Below are 23,121 nucleotides of genomic sequence, written 5' to 3'. Positions count from 1 at the left end.
ACTTGTGCACAAACTGTTCTACATTTCCCTCATTGATTAATGGGAGGAGTTGCAGCAGAGATCTTTTGGTTGAGAATTCCATAAAGATAGTGGGTGTGACTACAGATGATTTAACAAAAACACCAGTCCCTCTGAAACCAAGATCTTTCCACGCTTGACGTTTCCTTGCTACCTCTTCAAGTTTCCGTGACAGTCATTAATTAGAAGAAATAATGTGCTTGCCATCCAACAACAGGAATTACCTGACATATCTACCTTGTGCAGCAAAAGATTATTACCACTGAGATATTAAGGGGCAAATTTATCAAAGAGTTGCGTCACCCTTGCGCCCTGCAATGGTGAGCATGAGGGACGCAACTACCAAGTTAGATTTATGAAGCCACGGAAGGCACCTTACGTGGCTCTTAGTGGCTTAATAAATCTGGAGTAATGCAGTGCAAATCACTGCCTTGCGTTAATCTGCCCCAGGGAGGCGTTTCATGGGGGGAGCGTTGGTGTTCCCACACATTCACCCATGGATTTTGGCGCATTCCCAGATTTACCATTACTGGTAGACCTGGGAATGCGTCAAAATGCTACACTTTCCAGGTGAGGCGTAACCAGGAGAAATATCTTTATTTCTCCTCGTTTTTTCCTCTATGTGTGCTGTATTCACACCTCGAAAAGGAAAATGCCTCAGGGGATTTTTGTTGTTGCAGGAAGGTCTCCCTTCCAGCAGAAAAACAGTCCCACCTACAACGCAGGCACCCTTGCATTATGGTGTAAGGGTGCCTGCGTTGGCGCTAGGCAGCATATTGTGCGCCAGCGCAAGGAAAAGACATGATTGTACCGTATAATGTTAAATATGGTGGATTCCTGCCCTTTCCCGATCATGCAGCGCAGCAAGGTGGCGCGCTGCGCTGCTTGATTTCCTTATGAAGAATATACCCCTAAATATCTTACACTCTGTTCCTACGAAACTCCCACAGCTAGTGAATTTATAAAACCTTCTCGAGCTGTACACAGTAGGAATAAATTAGGCACTGACTGGATTCAGAGATCTTTGATTTAATGTCCCGGGTATTAATGAAAAACATTGCAGATTAAGGCGAGTCCCGTGCACGATGCGTCACATGGCGCCCACGGCCCTCACGACGAACCAGTGCATCCAGTAAATTCCAGAAGCAGAGACATACATCCCCTTAGGAAGGGCGTGGCGGCTCTTGTGTTTCCTTCAGGTATGTACAGAAAATAATTTCCCGAGACCTGAGCTCCCTGGAACTTCCTTCAAGGTATCGGGTTCCGCTGAACGCCTCCCCCACTCCATGTACCGCAGCGGTACCGGGCCAGCCAGGTCCCTCCGGCAGGGAGACAGACTCTCTGGTTCCACGTGACATCACACCAGAAGGCACGACTTCTGCGGCGTTCACCTCTTCCCTTCATCTGGTTCCTCTGACAGGAGGTTCCTGTTCTTGCAGCTCTCCTAAACAAAAAGAGCGAATCTTAGTTTTTGCTTCTATTATAAACATTTGACCTGAAAATGCTAGATAATTTAAATGTTATAACAGTGGGACGTCATCAATTGAAGGACATCAGCTCAGGCACTACTCCTAAGAGCACAGAAACTCAAGTCAAGTCCAGGCACACAGGCGCTCCATTTTAATTTGGCAAAATGGAGGCAATAGCTGCCTCCCAATGCCTATGCCAGTGGCGGCAGTCTGCCTCAATGAGTGGTGGTCAACTGCAACAAACCACCATGTAATCGGAGGAATCCTTGAATTAATCTCAACCACCGGTGATTGCTAATAGCTGCATTCCAATCCACCATTTTTTCACCCTCCATACCACTCGAGGCAGAGGCCCATCTTATGTAATCAGTTCAAATCCTGGGAACAAGCCCCTTCTGAAACGCGGACGCAGCCTCCTCTAGAAGGGAACTTAAGCCACCCCAGACCGGTTGCAGCCTATTTGAGTCTCATCAGTACAGTGCACCTTGAGTCCTATAGCACAGTGAGCAAAGGTCACACATCTGGATATACCCGCTCTGTCTAGAGTGGCATGGTGGGCAAAAAATGACAGACTGGAATGTAGCCCCAAGCGGCCACCAGCAGCTGAGGTTAGTTAAAGCACTCCATCCAACACCTTGTAGTTTTTGACATTTGTTTGTTCACAGCTGGAGCTAGCAGAAGCTTCACACTAATATAAAGCTGGCAAATGCGTGTCCACCTCTACAATTCGCAGCTTAAGATCCAAATTGGGTCCATCAATAGGGTGTGTACCCTCACTCCAACTCAAAGGCCTCATGTGGCCTGCTGGAGCGTCGCCCATTCAGGCCGCAAGTGAATCATTGCGATGTTCCTGCGCTTGAGGAGCCAGGCTGCAAGGGGACTGCTTGCACCACATTTAAAACAAGGGCCTTGGAGGCTACCCAGCGGCAGACCCACCATTTATTACATTTATGGCCATTTGGTTTTAGGACCATTGTACTTCCTGGAAAAGGAACATGATAGAGCCGCGAATTCACATTATTCACTATGTTTTTTCATACTTCATCCAGAGAACAGTTCCAGACAACCACTTCTCAGAGACACACAAACCTCCTTGAGATTACAAGACGTAAACGTACTCATTTCTCACATAAATACAGTAACAGTCAATTAAACCCACCTGCGGCCCACTACATGTTGGACAGGTCGCTGAAATGGCAGCGGTTGAGAGGCAGGAAACAAATCATATATATCTACCAAAGATCAGAGCTTAGTGCTAGCATAACGCCTGTTGGATAAGCGACACAATTCTAAAGAAATAGGCTTTCAGAAAGTGGAAGTAGTGGGAGTGGTCAAGAGGAGAAGATGCTAAAGAAAAAACCACAGCCCACTGAGGGAATTATGGTGCATCGCTTTTACAGGTACGGTGGTCCTAAGGGGGCCTAATGGACTTTAGTTCCTTCAGCTCAGTTGTCTGATGCTCTGTTAAGACTGCCACTGCAAGAGGCGCTGGATTACTGTATCGACCTTTATGCAGGAATAACAGGCCATTAGCAGATTGCCGTAGAGACATAGGGTACAACACGTGGGTATTTGCATTTCTGCATAAATTCCTGCAGCCGTTTCCTCGTTGGTGTTTTTCAGCTGAACATCTTGCCTACTTTGAGCAGGTATAATCAAGCCCTAAGGTAAACCGTGCTGTAGTGAAGCATAGCGTCAATTTGATGGCAACTTGGATATTGTGAAGTGTTGAGGAATGACCGAAACACTCTGGAGCTCTATGGGCTTCTATGCTATGAAAGGCTGCTCAAGGTCATGTCCTCCAAGTGAGTGCGATAAGCAGTAAGGCCTGTGTTCGCTGCATATGGCACCTGAGCGCCACCATGTTGTCTCAAAGTACCTATACAGACTATGAGCTTGACTAATGTAAGAGAGAGTGATGTCATCTGCTGGTGTGAAGGATGGATTCTCGGGGGCGCTGGGTAGCGCACGAGCGGAATGGCTGCTGTGGTGTGAGGCTCCCGCAGCCTGGCACAGACATCCTGCAATTATCCTCGCCTTCAATGTAGTGTTTGCCCTGAAATACGGCGACAAGTGGAGCCCAACGTCCATGGCACCCGTGTGATAAGTTTGGGGACGGATCGTCGCGGGACGTCTTCTCTGCAGCCTTCGGAGTGCGCGCCCAGAGCAAAGACCCTGCGGTGTGTAGAGCTGCCTGGCGGGCACAGCTGGTACGCAAGTGCCGCGGCGCCCACGTGGTGACGGGGCCACGGCACTGCCCAGGCAGAGACGGAGCTGCAGGGAGTGCCTCTGCAGCTCGGCTTGCGAACCTAGACTGCCTGCGACACGAGGGGTCCCAGTACTTGCGCTGCGAGGAGGGAGACTACGTGGGTGCAGCTCAGCAGGTATTGGGCCTGGGGTCCCACACGGGTGGCGGATCGGCCATAGGTGGCGGCCATAGCTTCTGAGTGCCATTGCTGTCTGCCTGTGACGAGCACAGAAAAACAACAGAGCAACATGCGGGAAGCTCCCCGCTGTGGCAGGCATTGAGAGCGGAGGAAGCGCAGTGACAATTCACAGCGCAGAGTATTTATCCTGAGGATTTGAGGCGGTGGCACTTCGGAGATAGGACGGGGTGGCTTCCCGAGTAGGAGGGATCACACTGCTGCTGTATTGGCTCCTATGTGTCCCCTGACGACTGGGGGCTCTATCACTGGGGCACAAGAGAATTGAGGATGGGAGGGACCAGGCTACCCCAACTACACCTCCTGGGTGGCACTCTGAAGACTGAGCTGGGTGCGCGCCGACTGTTACCGCCGCCCCTGCCATTGACATCAACGGCCCTCCTACAGCATACATTGGGAATAGACTTAACAAGGCACTATGGGCAAGCCTGACACGCGCCAGCCACGCCTCACATTTGACGCGATAAAAGGCCCGCGGCAGCAGAACACATAGGTGGATAATGGCTCAGAGTGCTCCACACTGGACTCTAATCCCACGCAGGGTGATGGCATGCAGGCCATCCTACAGGAAGTGCGACAGGGATTTACAAATATGGCTGATAAGATGGATACTCTAGTCACGCGAATGGCTGCGATGGTCCACAAGCTTGAGGGCCAGGAGACGCGCATAAAAGAAGCTGAGCATCGCATATCGGAGACTGAAGATACCACGAGCCACCTCAGCAACACGGTCACACAGATGGACAAGCTGCTCAAAATAATAGTCACGAAAAATGAGGATATCGAAGTGCGCAGTCGGAGAAATAACATTCGCATGATTGGTATTCCGGAAAGTACCAACATGGGCAGGCTGGAACAATACATCGAAAATTTGTTGCTGGAGGTGGTGGGGTGGAGCAGTTATCTTCCCACTTCATAGTCGAAAGGGCCCATCGCTCCCTTGGACCGAGACCGCCCCATGGCAGTACCCCCCGTCCCATCACAGCGCAATTGTTAAATTATAGGGATCGTGATGTGACCCTGCAGGTGGCAAGGGAGCGGAAGCAGCTGCATTTTGAAGGGATCTCCTTCACAATGTACCCGGAACTCACTACACATGTCCAGGAAGAACAACGCAAATTCCTCCAAGTGAAACAAAAACTGCGGCAGGCTTAAATTGATTATGCCCTTCTTTATCCAGCATGACTCCGGATCACATATCAGGGTAAACAAATGATCTACGTTAACCCCCAGCAGGTCGAGGACTTCCTTAAACAGATTAAGCAACGGGCAGCTGCATCTTCCACACAGGCGGGCTCGCCAAGATCACAGTCACCTTCCTCGGACTGATAATTATGTCAACTGTTGGATATTCAGCAGGTCACTTGCTCGGTGGCCTGGATGTGGTCCTACGATTGAATGGACTGTGCTTCTACCATATGATCCATGACACGACAGGGCATTTCCTGGATTGGTCAAGAAACTCTGCATATGGGGGCGTGAAGATTGAACTGACCAGGCACCCCTGAAGCCTACTAGGGGACGTCTTTGACATCACAGGTGTTCCTGGAACGGCGAAGGGTTACCTGTGGGCCACCTAGTTGTTTCTACCCCCCAGCGGGTGATCCCCCTTTTTGTCTCATACGAGACCCGGTCGCTGACCGTCACAGTTTGTAACACTAGTTGTTTACTGGGTATACGGGAGAGGGGCGGGCTGTTTAGTACTGGCATGATTGGGATGCTTCAGTGGGGGGTGGTATGGGGTTGGATTAACGTACTTCATGCTAGACGAACTTTGGGGCTCATTGCCTTTTATGGTGCTTCTCATGTTGTCCTGTTGTGGTACTACGTAATGTGGTGCACTAACAGTTATTATATCATGGCGATACATGGGGGATGGAGTGGATAGACACTCAGTGAACATAATGTCCTGGAATGTTGGGGGCCTTGGAGATCCGAGGAAGCGTAGGCAGATATTAGCGTATTTAGATCGGCAACAGATAAGTGTGGCGTTGCTCCAGGAAACTCATATAGATCCACGCTACCTGGGTACATTTGCTCCAAGTGGGCGGATGGCAGGTTCTTCTCTTCGTACTCATCATACGCTAGGGGCACAGTTATCCTGATAAAGAAGCAAACTCCCTTTGCATTGGCAGGTGTCTTGACCGACCCACAGGGAAGTTATGTGTTAATATGGGGCCGCTTGGGTAGAGATTCCGTAACTATAGTTAATTGCTACAGCCCCAATGTTGACACGCCTGACCTCTTTAATGTCATCTGGGGCAGAGTCGTGGGTATAGGATCCACACATGTAATTTGGTGTGGTGATTTCAACGTTGCACTCAATCCAGCCCTGGATCGCTCTAATGCCTCGCCACATCACTACACTAACTCTCAGGCGGCCTTACAGGGCATAATGGCAGAGGGGGGATTAATAGATAGCTGGTGTTACAACCACCCACAGGTCAGGGAGGGCACGCACTTCACGGTGCATGCTGGGACGTGGGCACGACTAGACTATTGTTTGTTGTCTAGGGGTTTGGGCCAGGCCATTCAGAGGGTACTTCACTTGGCTAGGACCTTTTCCAATCACTGTCCTGTTAAGCTCGTACTTACACTTCCAGGCTATGACACCCCTGGGCCTAGTTGGCGGTTACAGCCTACCGCTCTATTGGACGCGGTCTTTCGTACTGAGCTGGGGGAAGAGATACAAGATTTTTTCTTAAGAAATAAGGGCTCTGTAGATGATGTTGAAATTATCTGGGAGGCCTTTAAGGTCACAATACGGGGATACTGTATGGCAAAGAGTTTTGGCGTATTCAGGGATATCCAAACAAGGCTTCGAAAGTTGGAACGGGACCTGAGAGGGCTGGAGGTACGGATGGGGTCTGGGGAGATGGGCTAAGCACAGACTGATTTTCGGGCAACGTTATCAGGTTACGAGGAGACCGCAGCACGTGAGGCTAAATTTAGGGGGCGGTATTGGGTGGCCCGAAGGTATGGAGAGGGCGAGAGGCCAGGGAGGGTTCTGGCTGAAGTGATTAGACGCCCGCACTTCTCTACTCATATCCTCGAAGTTAAGGGACCAGGGGATACTGTTTACCGAGACACACCGGACATAATTCATACCTTTACTTCACACTATACAACGCTGTACACCACGCAACGCACTTGGGTGGTTAAGCGATACGCAAAGGGAGTTTTTATGCCTTCCCTTCGAATTGGATGAAGTTAGGTAGGCGATTATGCAGCTTAAAAATGGGAAGGCGCCCGGGATGGATGGCATTCCGGCTGAATTCTATAAGCAGTACATAGACATCATGGCGCCAGGGAACTCTATGAAGAATCCCGTGAAAGGGGAATACTCCCCCCCCCCCCCCCCCTCGATGCGTGAAGCGCTGATCACTTTTTTGTTGAAACCAGGAAAGGCCCCAGAGATTTGCGACTCCTATAGGCCAATCTCCCTTATCAATTGTGATACAAAAATACTGGCCAAACTTTGGGCTAATAGGCTAACTCTCCTGTTGGATAAGCTCATTTTACCTGATCAATCGGGTTTTATCCCCGGTAGGGCCACAACTCATAAACTCCGCACTCTTTTTTCTCTAGTACAGAACGTCGCGCCTGATTTCCCGCTGGCCGCAGTTTTTTAGTTTTTTTAGACGCCACTAAGGCGTTTGACTCGGTGGAGTGGGATTATTTAATTGGAATTCTACAACGCATGGGTTTTTCTAAACTGTTCCTCTCTTGGATTAAGTTGTTATATCAGCAGCCCACTGCTAAGGTGTTAATTAATTGCCACCTCTCCCCGGCTTTTCCCATAACGAGGGGCACGCGGCAGGGGTGCCCGTTATCCCCACTTTTATTTGCCATAGCGGTTGAACCATTGGCGTCTAAATTTCGCCAGCATCATCGCGACCGGGCGTTTTGCTGCTGTATGCATCAAATGTTGATATCCCTTTATGCGGATGACATTACCTATACATCAGAGACCCCCAACAAAATGTGAACCCTATCTTGCGAGAATTCCTCGTGTTCGGCAGGTTATCATGGATTAATATTAATTGGAGTAGATCCCAGTTCGTTCCCCTAACACCTGCGGTTGATCTATTTGCGCTGGATTTCCCCCTGGAGTGGTGCGGCGCTGACCTGCGCTATCTAGGTATTCAGCTGATGGGAGATAGAGAAGCCACCATACGGCTCAACTATGGTACAGCTATTACGAAACTGGCGGACAATGTCACTCGCTGGATTTGTCTCCCCCTCTCGCTTGCAGGTCGGGCCTCTCTTATTAAAATGGTTGTCCTCCCGCAGTTTCTATATTTATTCATGAATATTCCCTATCACCCTGGCTCTTATTTTTTTTAAACTCTGCGTACTGAACTGTTGCGTCTTTTGTGGGGAGGGAAGCAACCACGGCTCCAATGGTCTACGTTGACAAGGCCCTATGCTCAGGGGGGTTTCGACATACCAGACTTTGAGATTTATTTTCTTAGTGCAAAGGCGCACTATGCGTACTATTGGGTACACCCTCCTAGGTATATGCCGCAAGTTGCCACGGAAGATTGGCTCGCGGACCCTATTCCACTGTCTGGTCTTATATATGCCCCCGCTAGGACACGAGTGACGCCACCTACTAAAGTCACTTGCACGGTGGATGCCTGGCATCGCATTACAGATATATCAGATACTCCCTTGCTATACTCTCCGTTGTTACCATTAACCTATCATCCTAGTATACCGCTGCTGCAAGAAAAGATTTTTCATAAGCTATGGGCGGGTTAATATTGCAACATGGGGTGATTTATTTCACGAGGGCACGTTCCGCTCTGCCGATCATTTCTTTTATGACGAACGGTCCTCTCCTCTGGAATATTTTTTATATGTTCGTCTACGACAAGGTATGCGGTCAGTTCTTCCTGATTTCCCGCAGGGGCCAGCAACTCTAGCGCCCCTGCACTTATTGCTTGTCTCTAAAGATGGTAAACATTTGGTATCAAAGTTGTATACCAGTATACGTATGCAGCGGGCGGTTCTTTCAAGCTCGGCGCGCCTGCGATGGTCCGCAGAACTGGGTGAGGAAGTTTCAGATGAACAATGGGAATAGTGCTGCTTTCAGACTTCACAGATCTCCTCTAGTTGTAGACACCGAGTCATACACTACAAATTCCTACATCATCTATATTATACCCCGGCCAAGAAATTCAGGTTTAAACTATCTGACAATGATTGCTGTGAAAGGTTTGGGAGGCCAGAGGCCGACTTTCTTCATCTGGCGTGGGAGTGCCCCAGGGTACAGGACTATTGGGAACAAGTACATGTAGCGTTGGAAAAAAATGATGGGCAACACACTAGTGAGGGATCCACAGGTGGCGCTTTTAAGTTACACTGCACAGACACCCAAGCCACAACGTAAGTTCCTGGCACTGTCCTTCCTACTGGCAAAGCGTAGGGTCGCATGTCGATGGGGCAGGGGGAGGGCCCCGAAATTCCAGACTTGGCTAGGCAACTTGCTTTACTGTCAGGAACAATCCAACATTTACGCTGAGACTTTGCCGCTCGCCTCTAGGCCTAGAGATAGTTGGGGCCCACTGCAAAGCTACCTTCTTTTAGGAGGTGCAGAGGGATCAGACACTACTGTTCTGGAAGTTTCTGCTTAACTGTGTTGTATGGGCATTTCTTGCAGGCACTGCTCTCCTTCGCTGGTGCGGATGGGTGTTGTCCCCCCGACCCAGTGTCTTTGTGTGTGGATCCTCCCTGCCTTGACAACCTTGATAGACCATACCCACGCTGTGCCTTGACGCTTTATGTATAAAGTTGTCTCCTTCCCCTGTCTGCGGATATGTATATATAATATCTCATGATTCTACCTGCCCTGCACATCTCATGTTCAATGGTCACCTGACATTGGGATATGCATGTAAAGATTCATCTGATTGCTATGTTGGAAAATGTCCCCACATGATATTGGCTGGGAATGCACTATCTGTTACAAAATGTAATGTTCATGGTCCTTGAGGTACGTCTTCATAATTTTGTTTTTGTTTCCATAACAATGAAATGTTCATTGCTTGAGATGAAAATACAAAAACTAAAGGTTTTAAAAAAAAAAAAAAAAAAGGATGGATGGATTCTCTATGGGGTGACAGCCTTCCCCGTTCCCCGTTCCCTGGATTTCGGCAGTGAATAGAAATATCTGTAGTAACTCAGTGTGTGAATCATCAAATGAAAATCGATCCTTGTGCCTGCCCTCCATATGCGAATCGATGAAGTTCAATTTTTCTGAGACATGGATACATTTACTGAGTGCATCAAAATTCTCTGATCATGTCTGGGATGTTGCCAGGCTTAAGGGAGTCATTACGCTTTACACATTGTTACCAAGAAAGTCTGAGCTGAGCACCCATGGAAGTGGATGGAGCTCCTGAAGATTAGAAGTCACCTGAGGGCAGATTTACAAGCCCCTTGCACCACTTTTGCGTCACTTTTTCCATGTTAAAAGTGACGCAAAAGTGGCGCAAGGGGCTTGTAAATCTGCCCCCTGGTGTCAATGCACCAGGCCATGTGCGTCAGACTTTGTTAGAGCTACCGAGACACCCTGATTTCTCTTAAGGTCAATAAAGCCCCTGATGAACACCGCTATGGTACGTGAGTGGAGGTATGATGTAATTGGCCAAGGGATATGCCGATCTTAAGAAAGAGTTCATCATGTGGGTCATGTCAGTTACCATGGATGGAAAGAATTGTTCAATGCATGAAGCTAGACACTGTGCCACTGGATGCTTGATTCTGTGATGCCAGCCTGATTATTTGTTCTTCTGATACATGCTTGAGATTGGTGAGGGATAACTGAAGAGTAGCAGAGTGGAGACATTAATGGTTGGGGGTTGAGAGTGCATCACAAATCTTCATTTAAAACCATATAGTGCTCTTCGTTATAGCAAGTATTACTCATTATTGCTGCTGAATTGGTCATTTTCCAGGAAAGTAATAAACATGTCATTTGTTTGAATCAGGGATTCGAAGGTGCACATGGTAATATAGTTTTTATTTTGCTATTGAAACTCTTTTTTGATCGCCTCTTCTGATCCTCCTTGTGAGCCATTTGGTAAGTTTTAGACCAGGGTAAACTCGTTTTAATTCCAGCTTGATTTTATTAATTTTACTGAGTATAAATCCTAGGCGTTGATAATGGTCCAGTCATAATGACTTATTAATTAGTGGTGGGTAATATGGTCTTGACAGATTTTTCAGAGGTGGCAAAGAAGATTGGCATCCTTACGAAAGCTATGCATGTATCTCATTAGAAGAGGCCACCGAGTTACTTTATGAAATCTACAACATTTACAAACAATGCACCGGAGTGACATTAATCGCAAAGGCTTTCATATATACACTTCCAGATACTGACTTTCTTTATAACGTAGAATTGATTTGTACATCTTTTCAAATGCATAGTAATGTCAAGGATATCAAAATACTGCAGGAAACGAAATGGCACACCAAAGATGGAGAAGTTAATCAGCTAGCCTGTATCTAAATATTGCTAGGATTTCTGGGTTCATTTTGACATTGGCAATATAAGCATTTCCTGGTTATATGCTGCAAAACGTATGGTTTCATGCTGCAGAAAAGGTTGGTTCTTTTCAAGTGCCCTTCACAGGTTACCTGCCTTTACATAGAGTGATGCCTCTCACAGCAGATACCACTGAGTCTGGCGCCAACCTGAGTACCCAAAATATGGGCGCAATGAAGTGTGAGTCCTCTGCACCTGGCAGTCATTAACCTTTCTGAAGCAGCAATTGGTGATAGACAAAGGGCAGGCCTGGCTTAGAAACTGCCTCACCTTGAACAACAGAAACTACTGTGCCCCTACCATCTACCAAATGGCGGTGCTGAAGATGAACTAAGCAGCAGCATGCCAACAAAGTTCATAGGATTGAAAAGTAGCCCTGTCTACATCGCCCCCCTTCATTAGCTGGGTGTCCAGCCGCAGGATTGTAGGCATGACACTTCTACTGTCCTCATCCCCATCTGAGTCGTTACCACTTTGCCTTCTCAATTAATTAAATGAGCCTAACTTTAAGGGTGAGTATCATAAGACATCTGCTCTAAAATTTGCCTTTCAAATACTAAAGGGGACTTACAACATACTTGGGGGCACAATTAGCTATAACCCACCCAGATACAAACCAGACTTTAGCGCACAGCTCCTCACTCAGTTATTTCCCTTATGTCTGAAACACAAGATTTATGTATTGATAGGAGATTTTAATGTTCACTTTAAGGATGTTAATGACCACGCGGCTAAACATCTTGATAGTGACATGAAGATCTTGCAACTAAAACAGTGGATTGGGGAACCTACACACCCTGGACCTGGTGTTTTTTAATATCGAACCTACCAACTTTTCGGAAATAAGACCCCTATCATGGACAGACCATTTCTTGAGTTCATTCACTCAGCCTCCCGGCGAAATTAATTCGCCCCCAAATGTCATCAGCAGTGGCAAAAAGAGCCTGGAGGCTTGTAACCGTTTAAACACCATTTTTCTTTGAAAGATCATGATGCTGTAAAGTCATTACCTTTGCACATTAGCATAGAAAAATTCCTTGCAGAAATTTCCAACACCTTCGATCTCTGTGCCCCCAAATCAGGGAATAAATCCAAAGGCAGAACTAAATCGGAAAAATGGTATTCAATCAATCTTAAAAATCTGAAAAGAAAGTGTAAAACTCTCGAGCACAAGTGGCGACTATCCAAACTAGACATGCTTAGACAGTTATATCAGGCGGAGATGAGACACTATAACACTGCCATTAAAAACGCCAAAAAGATCTATTTTGCAAAACGAGTGAATGACAACAGTAGTTCACCGAAAGAACTCTACAAAATAGTTAAAGAGCTATGTAACCCTGCCAGCCTGTCCCAAGCCCTGACACCCTCCCTTGAGGGTTGCAAGGCCATCACCAAATTCTATGCCGATAAAATTGATGAGATTTATTCTTGATTTAAGGAACAGCATTCATCGAATGACTTAGACTGGGGAACTTTAAACCCACATCCTGATGCTCAAGTCCATTCCCAGAGAAGGAGGTGGCAAAAGCAATGGCTGAAGTCAAATCAGGGTCCCATTAGACCCCTGCCCCCACTTTGTCTTTTCCCAGATTGCCCCAACCATATGCCCCTATGTCACACTAATACTCAACCAATCTCTACATACTGCAGTATTTCCAGGGATCTGGAAAAAAGCCACGGTAGTTCCCCTACTAAAAAAAGTGGGCCCCGATGTTCAAAACCCAGCAAACTATCGACCCATATCTCAGCTCCCATACCTATCCAAAGTGATGGAGAAGCTGGTAAATAGGCAACTAATCAATTAGCTCGAGTCTAATGAACTCCTGAACATCACCCAAACCAGCTTTCGAGTTAATAATAGCACTGAGACAACTCTTCTGGCAGTATTAGACAACATCAGGTGTGAGGTCGACCAGGGCAGAGCTGCCGCCCTGATCCTTCTGGACTTGTCAGCGGCTTTCGATACCGTCCCACACAACCGCCTGCTGAAAACCTTGTATGACAAAGGTGTACATTCTAAAGCCCTTCAGTGGCTTTGTTCCTTTCTAAATAACTGAACATAAACCATACAGATGGGCCACTTTTCCTCAACCCCAGTACCAATCAAATATGGCGTACCACAGGGAGCTTCCATGAGCCCTACCCTCTTTCACGTTTACGTGTCCTCTCTAGCTAAAATCAGTGAAAAATGGGGCATCAGTATTTGCTCTTATGCAGATGATACCCAACTGATGAACGCTCTTGATGGACACGATGACACAAGGATCAGACTTGCTAGCTGTCTTTCAGAAATGGCATCCTGGATGTCTGACCACTGTCTGAAGCTAAATGCAGACAAGTCGGAGATTCTTCTTTTCGGAGGAGCACAATCAGTTTGGAATGCAACCTGGTGGCCATCTTTATTCGGCAATGCCCCCGCCCCCAAACAAATTGCAAAAAATCTGGGCATCCTTGTTGACAGTGCACTTACCATGCAGGATCATGTACGTCAACTCTAAAGGAAGAGCTTTGTGACACTAAAGTTGTTGAAAAGACTCTTCCAATGGATCCCTATAGAGTGTAGGAGAACCCTTGTCCAAGCCTAGCTTATAAGTAGGATGGACTATGGGAACACTCTTTTTATTGTCATGGCGGACTATCTTTTCTCCCCACTACAGCTGGTCCAGAATGCGACTGCAAAATTGGTATGCAACAAGAGTAAGTACAGCTCAGTATCTGAGTGTTTGAGGACACTCCAATGGCCCCCACTCAAACAAAGGGCCAAATGTAAGATGCTGAGTCATGGATATAAGGTCTTACATCATCTTGGACCCAGAATTCTCCAAGACAGAGTTGAATTCTATGCACCCACTCGAAACCTGAGGTCAGGACATCAGGCTCGGGCAGTAACCAAAGTATCAGGAAGTCCAGAGTGGGGGGTCGTTCCTTCTCTCATCTTGCTGAAACACTTTGGAACGAACTTCCTCTTGACCTTCGACTTACAGACAACTACACGGCGTTTAGGAAGAATCTAAAAACTTATCTTTTTCCCAAAGACTGACTCTTCACCTAGGAACCCCTCCCTGGAACCCCTTCATTTTGGATGTGTTCTCCTTAGCGCCGTGATATCCTTATGGATGAATGTCGCGCCTTATAAATAAATAAATAAATACATTTGCAGAATCTCCTCTTCAATGTCTGCCATTTTGACCCATATGCTCTCTCACTTTACTATGATCATGAGGCTCCTGTTGTCTTTGAGCACAAGCTAAACTTCTCGATATTTCCCTATATATGCATCCAGCCATTACTTTACACTTCCAGCCCTTAAGTTGATCAACCGTTCTTGCAAAAGCAGTGGCCTAGCAGTAGCCTTCCAGGAGATAGGCTGTACACCTGATTCTAGAGCATATCTGAAGTAACTAATATAGCACTATCTCACGGAAATAATGGGGCATATTATCAAGAAACGGTGTTAAAATTATTGTCGCTTTAGCGGCAGAAAACTGCCGCTAAAGCGGCGATAATGGGCTTGATAATATGCCCTTGAGAATTCCCACAGAAGCCCATGTTCTGGTGTCAACATGGGCTTCTATTGGAATTCTCTGCGGCATATTATCAAGCCCATTATCACCGCTTTAGCAGCAGTTTTCTGCCGCTAAAGCGACGATAATTTTAACGCCGTGCTTGATAATATGCCCCAATGTTGTTTCTTTTTATAGGTTTGCATGCAATCTCAGAAAAGACTCCCTGCATTCCAATTAAAATGAGCCTTGACTGAAAAATTATTGTTGCCTCTTCTTTTCTTTCAAATAAACCTCTTCTTACTTTCCATCCTTCGCATGGCACCTCTCTATGTCCTCAACCTAGTCTAAGTCACACTGAAGTACATAAAAAAGTGATGGATGGAATGCTTGAATTAATGTCAGCCACTGGTATTTACTCGTCCACACCCAGCCAGCCCAGGATCCAGTTGGAGTTCTGTTACTTTAGTTGGAACGCACCAAAGGTCAGAAAATAGTAGTGGTGCAATCCTTGAACAAGCCAGTGGTTAAACAACTATGTTGTGGTAACAGATTTTTTTTTACAGTGTTTAATTTTTTGGATATTGAGGGGTCTATTTACTAAGACTTAACACTGTGTTTGCCTCACAACAGTACACAACGCCAAATCTTTTCCACCTATTTACTTTCCAGCATAAAGCTTATTTTATGCTGGCAAGTAACGCAAAGCGGCGTATAGCACCGCTTTGCATCACTTGCCGCCAAGGGGACATACCATGGATGATGCATGGGCATTCCTGTGCAACTACCTATGGTTTCTGTCGCTAAGCCCTATTTACTTAAAAAAATAGACAAGGATCAGCTTTAGAAAATAACGCTCATTTCTTATAGGCGCTTTGAAGGGGAAATGCTTTTTTTCTCCTTTATTTTAAATGCTTTATTTAGGATTTTAACAATAATTGTGCTCAATAAGTAAAATGACAGTTTGTACTTATCGCCATTGGAAGACAAAACTGAACAGTGAAATTGTCTGTCATTTTAACGCATCATGTGGAGCATAAAGAGCTGCCCAGACTCAATATAAGTTTGTGCAGGGGGGTGGGAACGTGGGGAGGCAGCCGGGTAAAGTGCACCCTGGGGGTTGGGTGCCACGCATGCATCAGTCCCTACGGGTCCCATGGGGTGGGTGGAACAGAGGGGAGGGAATCCTGCCCGCGGGTGTACTGCGGCAGTCCCAGCCACCGTCCAGCAGCGCCCCATCCCTCACCAACCCACCTTCGTTCTTAGTCAGTGGTGTTAGATTGAAGTAGATATGTACGTAGAAGCGGCCAGATGTCTCGGGCGCGAAGTGGAGGGCTACACCTGACCATATAGCTCACTAGTTGTGTCACAGACGATAAGTTTCTAAAGCCAGCTGGCTGCAGGGGGGCATAGTGTGCCCCCTAGTGTAAGGCGAACTCCCATTTTGCAAAGAGGAGGGCAATGGCAAAAAATCTGCGGGTGTCTTTTGAGGCGTCTCACACATACCCCAGCAAGGCCAGAAGAGAAGGGGGCTAGAGGTCAGTGTCACACCCACCATCTGCAAAATGCGTACAAAGACCTCAGTCCAATAAGTACCCGCCTGGGGGCACAGACACACTAGATGCAGGAAGTCCGCCTCTTCGGCATGGCACCTGGGGCAACACGATAAACGAGTAGGGTCAATCTGGGCCTGGAGTTTGGGTGCCATGTAAAGCTGGGGCAAGAATTTGTAATGCAATAATTTATGCCAGTGGTTGGGGGAGACTAACTTGGTCTGCATGCAACAGTAGTACCAGACGTTGTCTGGCACAGGATCCTGCAGGTCCTCCTCCCATGCTTCTCACAGTCGACCATCCACAGCAGGCAGTGTCATCCTCGATGAGGGCGGTAAGGGCAGTGAAATCTGCAGGAGCTATGGGGTAACTGGGGACCCGTGCCCTCAGGGTGCTTTGTACCCGATGCCAAACAAATCTATACAAGGGGGTGGCGTCAGCAAAGCGGGCATCCTCTGACCAAGATACTAAATGCTCTCAGGGAAACAGGTCAATTGCGATGCACAACGTAAGTATATTGAGTGTGCATTTGATGGTGGGGTCTGCCATCGGTGGGGGTCACTGATTGCCCACAAGTGGCAGCGCAGGTGAGTACAAACTCTCTGTACCCAAATAGCGCTGCTAACGGCGCAACGTCCAGCAGGTGGTGGAGAGTTGCTGGATGTCTCTGGGGTGCAAAGGTACCCAGAGGGAGAGCACGGCATTAAGAGGAGTAGATCTAGCGATTTCCCTGTCTATTCTACTGTATGGAAGTCTGGCATCGCTGTGGTACCAATGATATATGTACTGCGCTATTAGATAGTAGAGGTACAAGTTGGGTACCCCGAAACCCTCCCACCAATACGGCAGAGCAAGCACCTGCCATTCAATCCGCAGCCAAGACCCGCCCAGACTAATCACAACAAGAGCCCCTCAGAGTAGCAAAGAAGGCATTCGAAAGGGGGATGGGAATGTTAAGAGGAACTGGGGTAGGACGATTATTTAAATTATCACTATTCGCCCCGCCATTGATAACAGCAGCTTAATCCATCTTTCGATCTGGCAGATCCGTTTATCCACCGCCGGGCCATAGTTTAGGCAAAGAACCCGCTCCTTATCCCGGTGGACTTGGATACCCAGGTATTTGGTGCCCATTCACCAGTGCTATGGGAAGTTACTGAGAAATTACTTGGTAGATTCCGTCAGTGGGAATAGCTCAGACTAGCTCCAATTTATTTGGAGCCTCGAGAACTGCCCAAATCATTGTACCTCAGGCAACACTGGGCCCACATTGTCAACGGGATGCCGGAGAAAAAGTAAAATGTCATCTGCGTATAGGGGCCGGAACAGCGGTCCCTTTTCAAACTGCAGCCAGCACCATAGGTGTTGTTCCAGCAGGTGTCGGACCAGGGGGGTTATTGCTATTTTAAACAGCCATGGAGAGAGGGTACAGCCCTGCCTTGTGCCCCATACGGTGCAAACGGAGCAGTCAGGGAACTGTTGGCTCGGATACGCGCCATCAGGCTAGCATAGAGAAGCTGAATTAGGCACATGAATCCATGCGACAGCCCGAGCTTCCGCAGGGGGGCCCACAGAAAGGGCCACTCCGGTGAGTCAAAAGCTTTATCTTCATCCAACAGGGTCACTGCTGCTGGGATCTCTGGCGAGACCCTGTGGAACACAGAGAACAGCGTGCGCTAATTTATAGAGGTAGAATGGTGAGGAACAAAGCCCAAATGGAGTGGGAGATGATGGTCCCAAGAAGAAGCGACTAGTGGCCAGGATCTTTGCAAGAATGTTATTGTTGAAATTCAGGAGGGATAAAGGTCTGTATGACTGGCTATGTTGCGAGTCCTTGCCTGGCTTCAACAGCAAGACTACAATGGCCTTGCAGAGTGTGGGGAGGAGGACATCCGCCTCTAGCGACTCAGCAAAGAGCTCGAGAGGGCGAGGGGCAAGCAGGTGTTTACATGCTTTATAAAACACACCTGTGAACCCGTCTGATCCTGGAGTCTTTCAGCGATCCATGGAGTAGATTGCCGAGACAATCTCCTTCACCACTATTGGTTCACAAAGAAACTGCTATTGTGGGGTGGATAGCCAGACCAAAGTGACCTCATTGAGATATTCCGCCAGACCACCATCTTACCAGGTACAACGGGATGTGTATAGTTTCGTGTAGTACTGTAGTGGTTCTGGGAGTATTTGCTCTCCATCGAGGTGTGTGTGTCATCCTTGAGGACGAGCTCACTTCCCTGCTAAAGAGCGTTGAATGTCCAGCAGGATAGTCATGTTTGGCAATCACTATACGGCGGGTATATGCCTTGAATGCCTCCCACAAGTTAGCCTGCATGGATACTGTACCCACTTTGATGTTGAAATTATCAATTATGGCTACCCGGGGTTCGTCCTGGAAAACTGGGTCTATACGAGATTGACCAGGGAAGTGCCATGCCCTCTACGCGGCACCCGGGAGTGGCACAGCAGGAACCACACAAACCGGAGTGTGGTATGACAATGTACAGGGTAAACCTGCTACCTCAACTAGCCAGGGAAGGTGCAAGGGGGAGAGGAACCAATATGCCAGGCAGGACCAGGTACCATAAGGGGCAGAGTAAAAGGGGTAGCCCGGGGACTGTGCATGTCTATGCCACCATATGTCCCTGAGGGAATGCGAAGCGCAAATATCGTACAGAATTCGCATGGCTCGCAGTTTGCAACTTAGGGCCTCTGCCAAGGAGCCCATGTCAAAGCATAAATTGAAATCCCTCCAATGACAATGTGTTCTGCATCTGTCCTGTCGAGTAGTGTCGACAAAGTGTGGAAAAACTCAAGGGAGTCAACATTTGGTGCGTAGATGTTCAACAAGAGTATCAGCTGGCCTACAATACGGCCCACCACAGCCACATATCTCCCGTCTGTGGCGAGGAGGGTGAAGGGAATCATTCTGTGTATTAATATACAGACCAGCAGGAATATGAGCTGCAATTTGAATAGTACCGATGTGGGCCTCATGCCGAGGCAAAAGAAGGAGGGATGCCGGGGCTCATATGGGTTTCTTGCAAAAATGCGATTTTAACCCGGTGTCTGGCCAAGCAGTGCAGTACCAATTTACCCTTGAGGGGATTGTTAATATCTCTAATGTTCCATGACATGAGGTGTATATCGAGTATCCGGGCGGCAGAAGAGTTAAAGGCAGGCATGGGCGCAGGTGCAATGAGGGAACCCGCTTGGAGAAAGAGTACATACATAACAGTGTGATCGTGCCCTAAAAAAAAACCAACCTCCACCCATCCCGAGTAAAACAACACCGGGGAACAACCCATCAATAAACAGTACAAAGAAAAACCACCAAGGAATATTGTTAATGAAGTGGTGTACACCATGGGGGGAGGTAATGCACCAACATCCAACTCCCTTTGTAGAATATTAGTGTCTAATGGAGGCAGGATAATGACCCAAGCAGAGGGAAGTGGGTGTGGGTTATCCGGGATACATTAGGTAATCACAACCCCAATGCCACTAGCCCCATAATCTGGAGCCCAGTGCATGAGGGCCGTCTCTATCACAGCCCCATCGCCTACGGCGGGCCGCCAGGGAGCGCAGTCTGATAGTCCATGCACCAATCGGGGTAACAGCATTTCCAGTAGCGATCAAAACCCGGTGGGCGGTGGTCATCAGTCCGCTAGAAAGTGGTCGGAGCTGTTCGTGGCCTGCAGATCAGGGGGGACCCAGACGGGGATCCCTCCGGGATATTTTGGTCATCTCTGGCGTGTTTCTTGCAGAAGTCCTCGACCTCCGCTGGCATGTCAAACACACTTATTTTTCCCTCCTGTATGTCCACCTGCAGCAGTACCAGGTAGAGCTTGCCATATTTCATGCCAAAGCCCCTGAGTGTTGCCTTCACCACAACGAACTTGTGGCGTGCCTCCTTCACTATCAGGGTGAAGTCAGGGTAGAATGAGAGCATCATTCCTTGAAAGTGGATCTGGCCACGGTCACGCCCCAGGCGGAGAACGGTGTCCCTGTTCCTGAAGTTAAGTATTCGTGTGATGATGGGTTGTGGAGCCGACCCTGGGGGAGGCTTCAGTCACAAAGAGCAGTGCGCATGTTCAACAAGGAAGGTGAAGGAAAAAGCCTCACGACCAAACAACTTCCCCAATAGGTTCTCGATGAACGGATCCATTTTTCCATTGGTGATGGATTCCAACACACTTGTGATACGAAGGTTATTGCGGCGTAACCTAGTTTGCAGGCCTTCATTCTTTAAGGCCGCTATTTTTAGCTAACATTCCACCTTCTCAAGGCGCTTTGCGATGGTGGTCGCCCCATCCTCCAATGTTGAGACCCGTTCCACAGCACCTTCAATCCTGACTTGGTGGCAGTCCAGGTGCTCTGCCATACTGTCAAATCTACCAGACAGCGTGTCAAACCTGGAGTCTATGGCCCGAATCCTTTCCATGTCTCCGACATTAGGGCCTCCACCGTGGCGGGCTGCAGTGGTGCCTGGGAGCTTGCCGCTGCTTCAAACATCTCACCGGCTGCGTGCATCTCCTCTCGCTTCCCGGGGCGCTCAAACTGCAGCTTATGCTGCTCGGGGTCTGATTGGCCCATGACGATGCCAGCCAGTCACACAGCCACAAAGCACGTCTCCACACCTAGCAGAACTGTCCAAAGAGGCCTCCCCACAGCCCAGCAGGAGTATAGAGAACTGCACGAATTGCACTGCCACGTAGGTCTGTCCAGGCCCTCACAGACAAATAGCATGCGGCATCCAGGGAAAGCATGGGGCAGGCCTCTATTTCCTATGCGGCTGCTGCCATCTTCCAATCGAATGGGGCTGGGGCCAGGGTGGGACAGTGCATCGGGGCCGCAGGCCCAACTCCACTCACACCGTGGCACAATCACAAGTAGCACCGCCGCCCTGCACCCCCTGTCACTGTACCAGCAGCTCACATGGTGGAAGCAGACTCCCCAGCAACGCCGATCCCCGATTAACTGGCGTGCAGGTGGCGTGGTCTCCTCAAGACCACATGGTTTGCTCCGCTCCACACCCCAGCCCTCGGGCCTCTTCGACTGGTCCGATTCAGGCCTCCGCTGCCCATCAATTGATCGATACGAGGGGGAGGTTCGTAGAGAGCGCCAACTCATAGCATTGCTCTGTAGACGGATCCGAGCAGCCTGGACGCAGCACGGCCCAGTAGCCCTGGCCTCAAGCCCACCTGCGGTCCCTTCGGACTTCGGGGCTTCCGAGGCAAGCTAGGTCCGCCATGCCATCTAGCACTGCAGGGGCATCAGCGTTTTATGTATCTGGAGCAATGGATACTCCTCCAGAACCGAACTGAGCAATAGTCATCTGATATCCCGTGATGTCGGGAGCTTGGACGCAGAGCTTCAGTGCCGTGCCTCCATCTTGGTTGCTGGCCTGGCCACACACCCTTTTCTTTTCTCCTTTATTTTCTGACTTTGCATGCATGCTGCACTGTACAGCATACATACAATACGGGAAAATGTTTTAAGTTAGTCTAAGCATAGCATTTTGTACTGGAAGGGTATCCTTCCATATTTTTGTAAATGTGGCGCTCTCCTGCTTTCTCCTCCTCACTCAGTGCAGTGCTGCATTTGCGGCTGCTGCACTACGCTGCGTGACAAACTGGTAAATCTGGCCCTTAGTCTCCATGGAGTCACTGCTGTAAGTTAAGAGGATAGTAGGCACAACCTCTATTCAGGCACCAAGCATGCTTACTCGATAATAATGTTGCCACATAATTGTTGCACACTTAGAACACTTTTCTTATTTTGGGGCAACGTAGGCACGGTGTGATCATGAGGTGGCATGAAGACTATTGTTTGAGCTCTATAGCAATATTCAATTTGATAAATAGTGGGTAAACCCTCGGGCATGTGTAAACATAAATCCAAATACAACAGACAATAAGAGGGAGCATGGTCTTGTGATCATGGTGGTTTCTAACTCTTTGGTTAAGAGTCTCATTCTTGACGGACCCTGTTACCTGCTGAGGGAACCGCTCACGCCATCTCTACGCCAGCGCTGCTGGCGCTGCTGTTCTGGGCACTCCTTGCTGTTCGTCTCCCCCGCCGCCGCCATCACCATACTTGCGGTCGAGAGCGGGGTGAGACTACAGCCCCCAAGCACCCCTGCGGCCGCTGACGCCGCCGACGCGCCCGGAGGCGCTTTAAAAACACGCGCCTTCCACGGAGGAGCGGGGGAATTGACGGACCCTGTTACCTGCTGAGGGAACCGCTCACGCCATCTCTACGCCAGCGCTGCTGGCGCTGCTGTTCTGGGCACTCCTTGCTGTTCGTCTCCCCCGCCGCCGCCATCACCATACTTGCGGTCGAGAGCGGGGGGAGACTACAGCCCCCAAGCACCCCTGCGGCCGCTGACGCCGCCAACGCGCCCGGAGGCGCTTTAAAAACACGCGCCTTCCTCCGCGTCGCGGGACGCGCGCGGGCTGAGCCCGGGCCGTCTGTGGCCGTCCGGGGCCGAAGGAGGCCGGGCTGGGCCACCCCTCTACCATCTCCTTCTCGTCTTTGGTGAGTTTAAACAACCTTCTAAATATGGAGTCTGTAAAT

The 23,121-nt window shown here is 48.7% G+C and overlaps 1 protein-coding gene across 6 annotated transcripts in view; it reads right to left on the bottom strand.

The window, feature by feature from the left end:
* Window positions 1–1,028: 1,028 nt before the first annotated feature.
* SEMA4D (semaphorin 4D) overlaps window positions 1,029–23,121 on the bottom strand; it is a 756,105-nt gene continuing 734,012 nt past the window's right edge. For all 6 annotated transcript variants that reach the window (XM_085632752.1, XM_085632744.1, XM_085632784.1 and 3 more), the window contains one exon: window positions 1,029–1,462. In XM_085632752.1, the coding sequence (XP_085488878.1) occupies window positions 1,406–1,462 (57 nt within the window). In that variant the 3' untranslated portion in view covers window positions 1,029–1,405. The remainder of the gene's footprint in view (window positions 1,463–23,121) is intronic.

This window comes from Triturus cristatus, chromosome 2_1 (genome assembly GCF_964204655.1).
Source record: "Triturus cristatus chromosome 2_1, aTriCri1.1, whole genome shotgun sequence".
Lineage (NCBI taxonomy): Eukaryota > Metazoa > Chordata > Amphibia > Caudata > Salamandridae > Triturus > Triturus cristatus.
The sequence above is the reverse complement of the archived record's forward strand: the minus strand, read 5'-3'. Positions and strand labels throughout refer to the sequence as shown.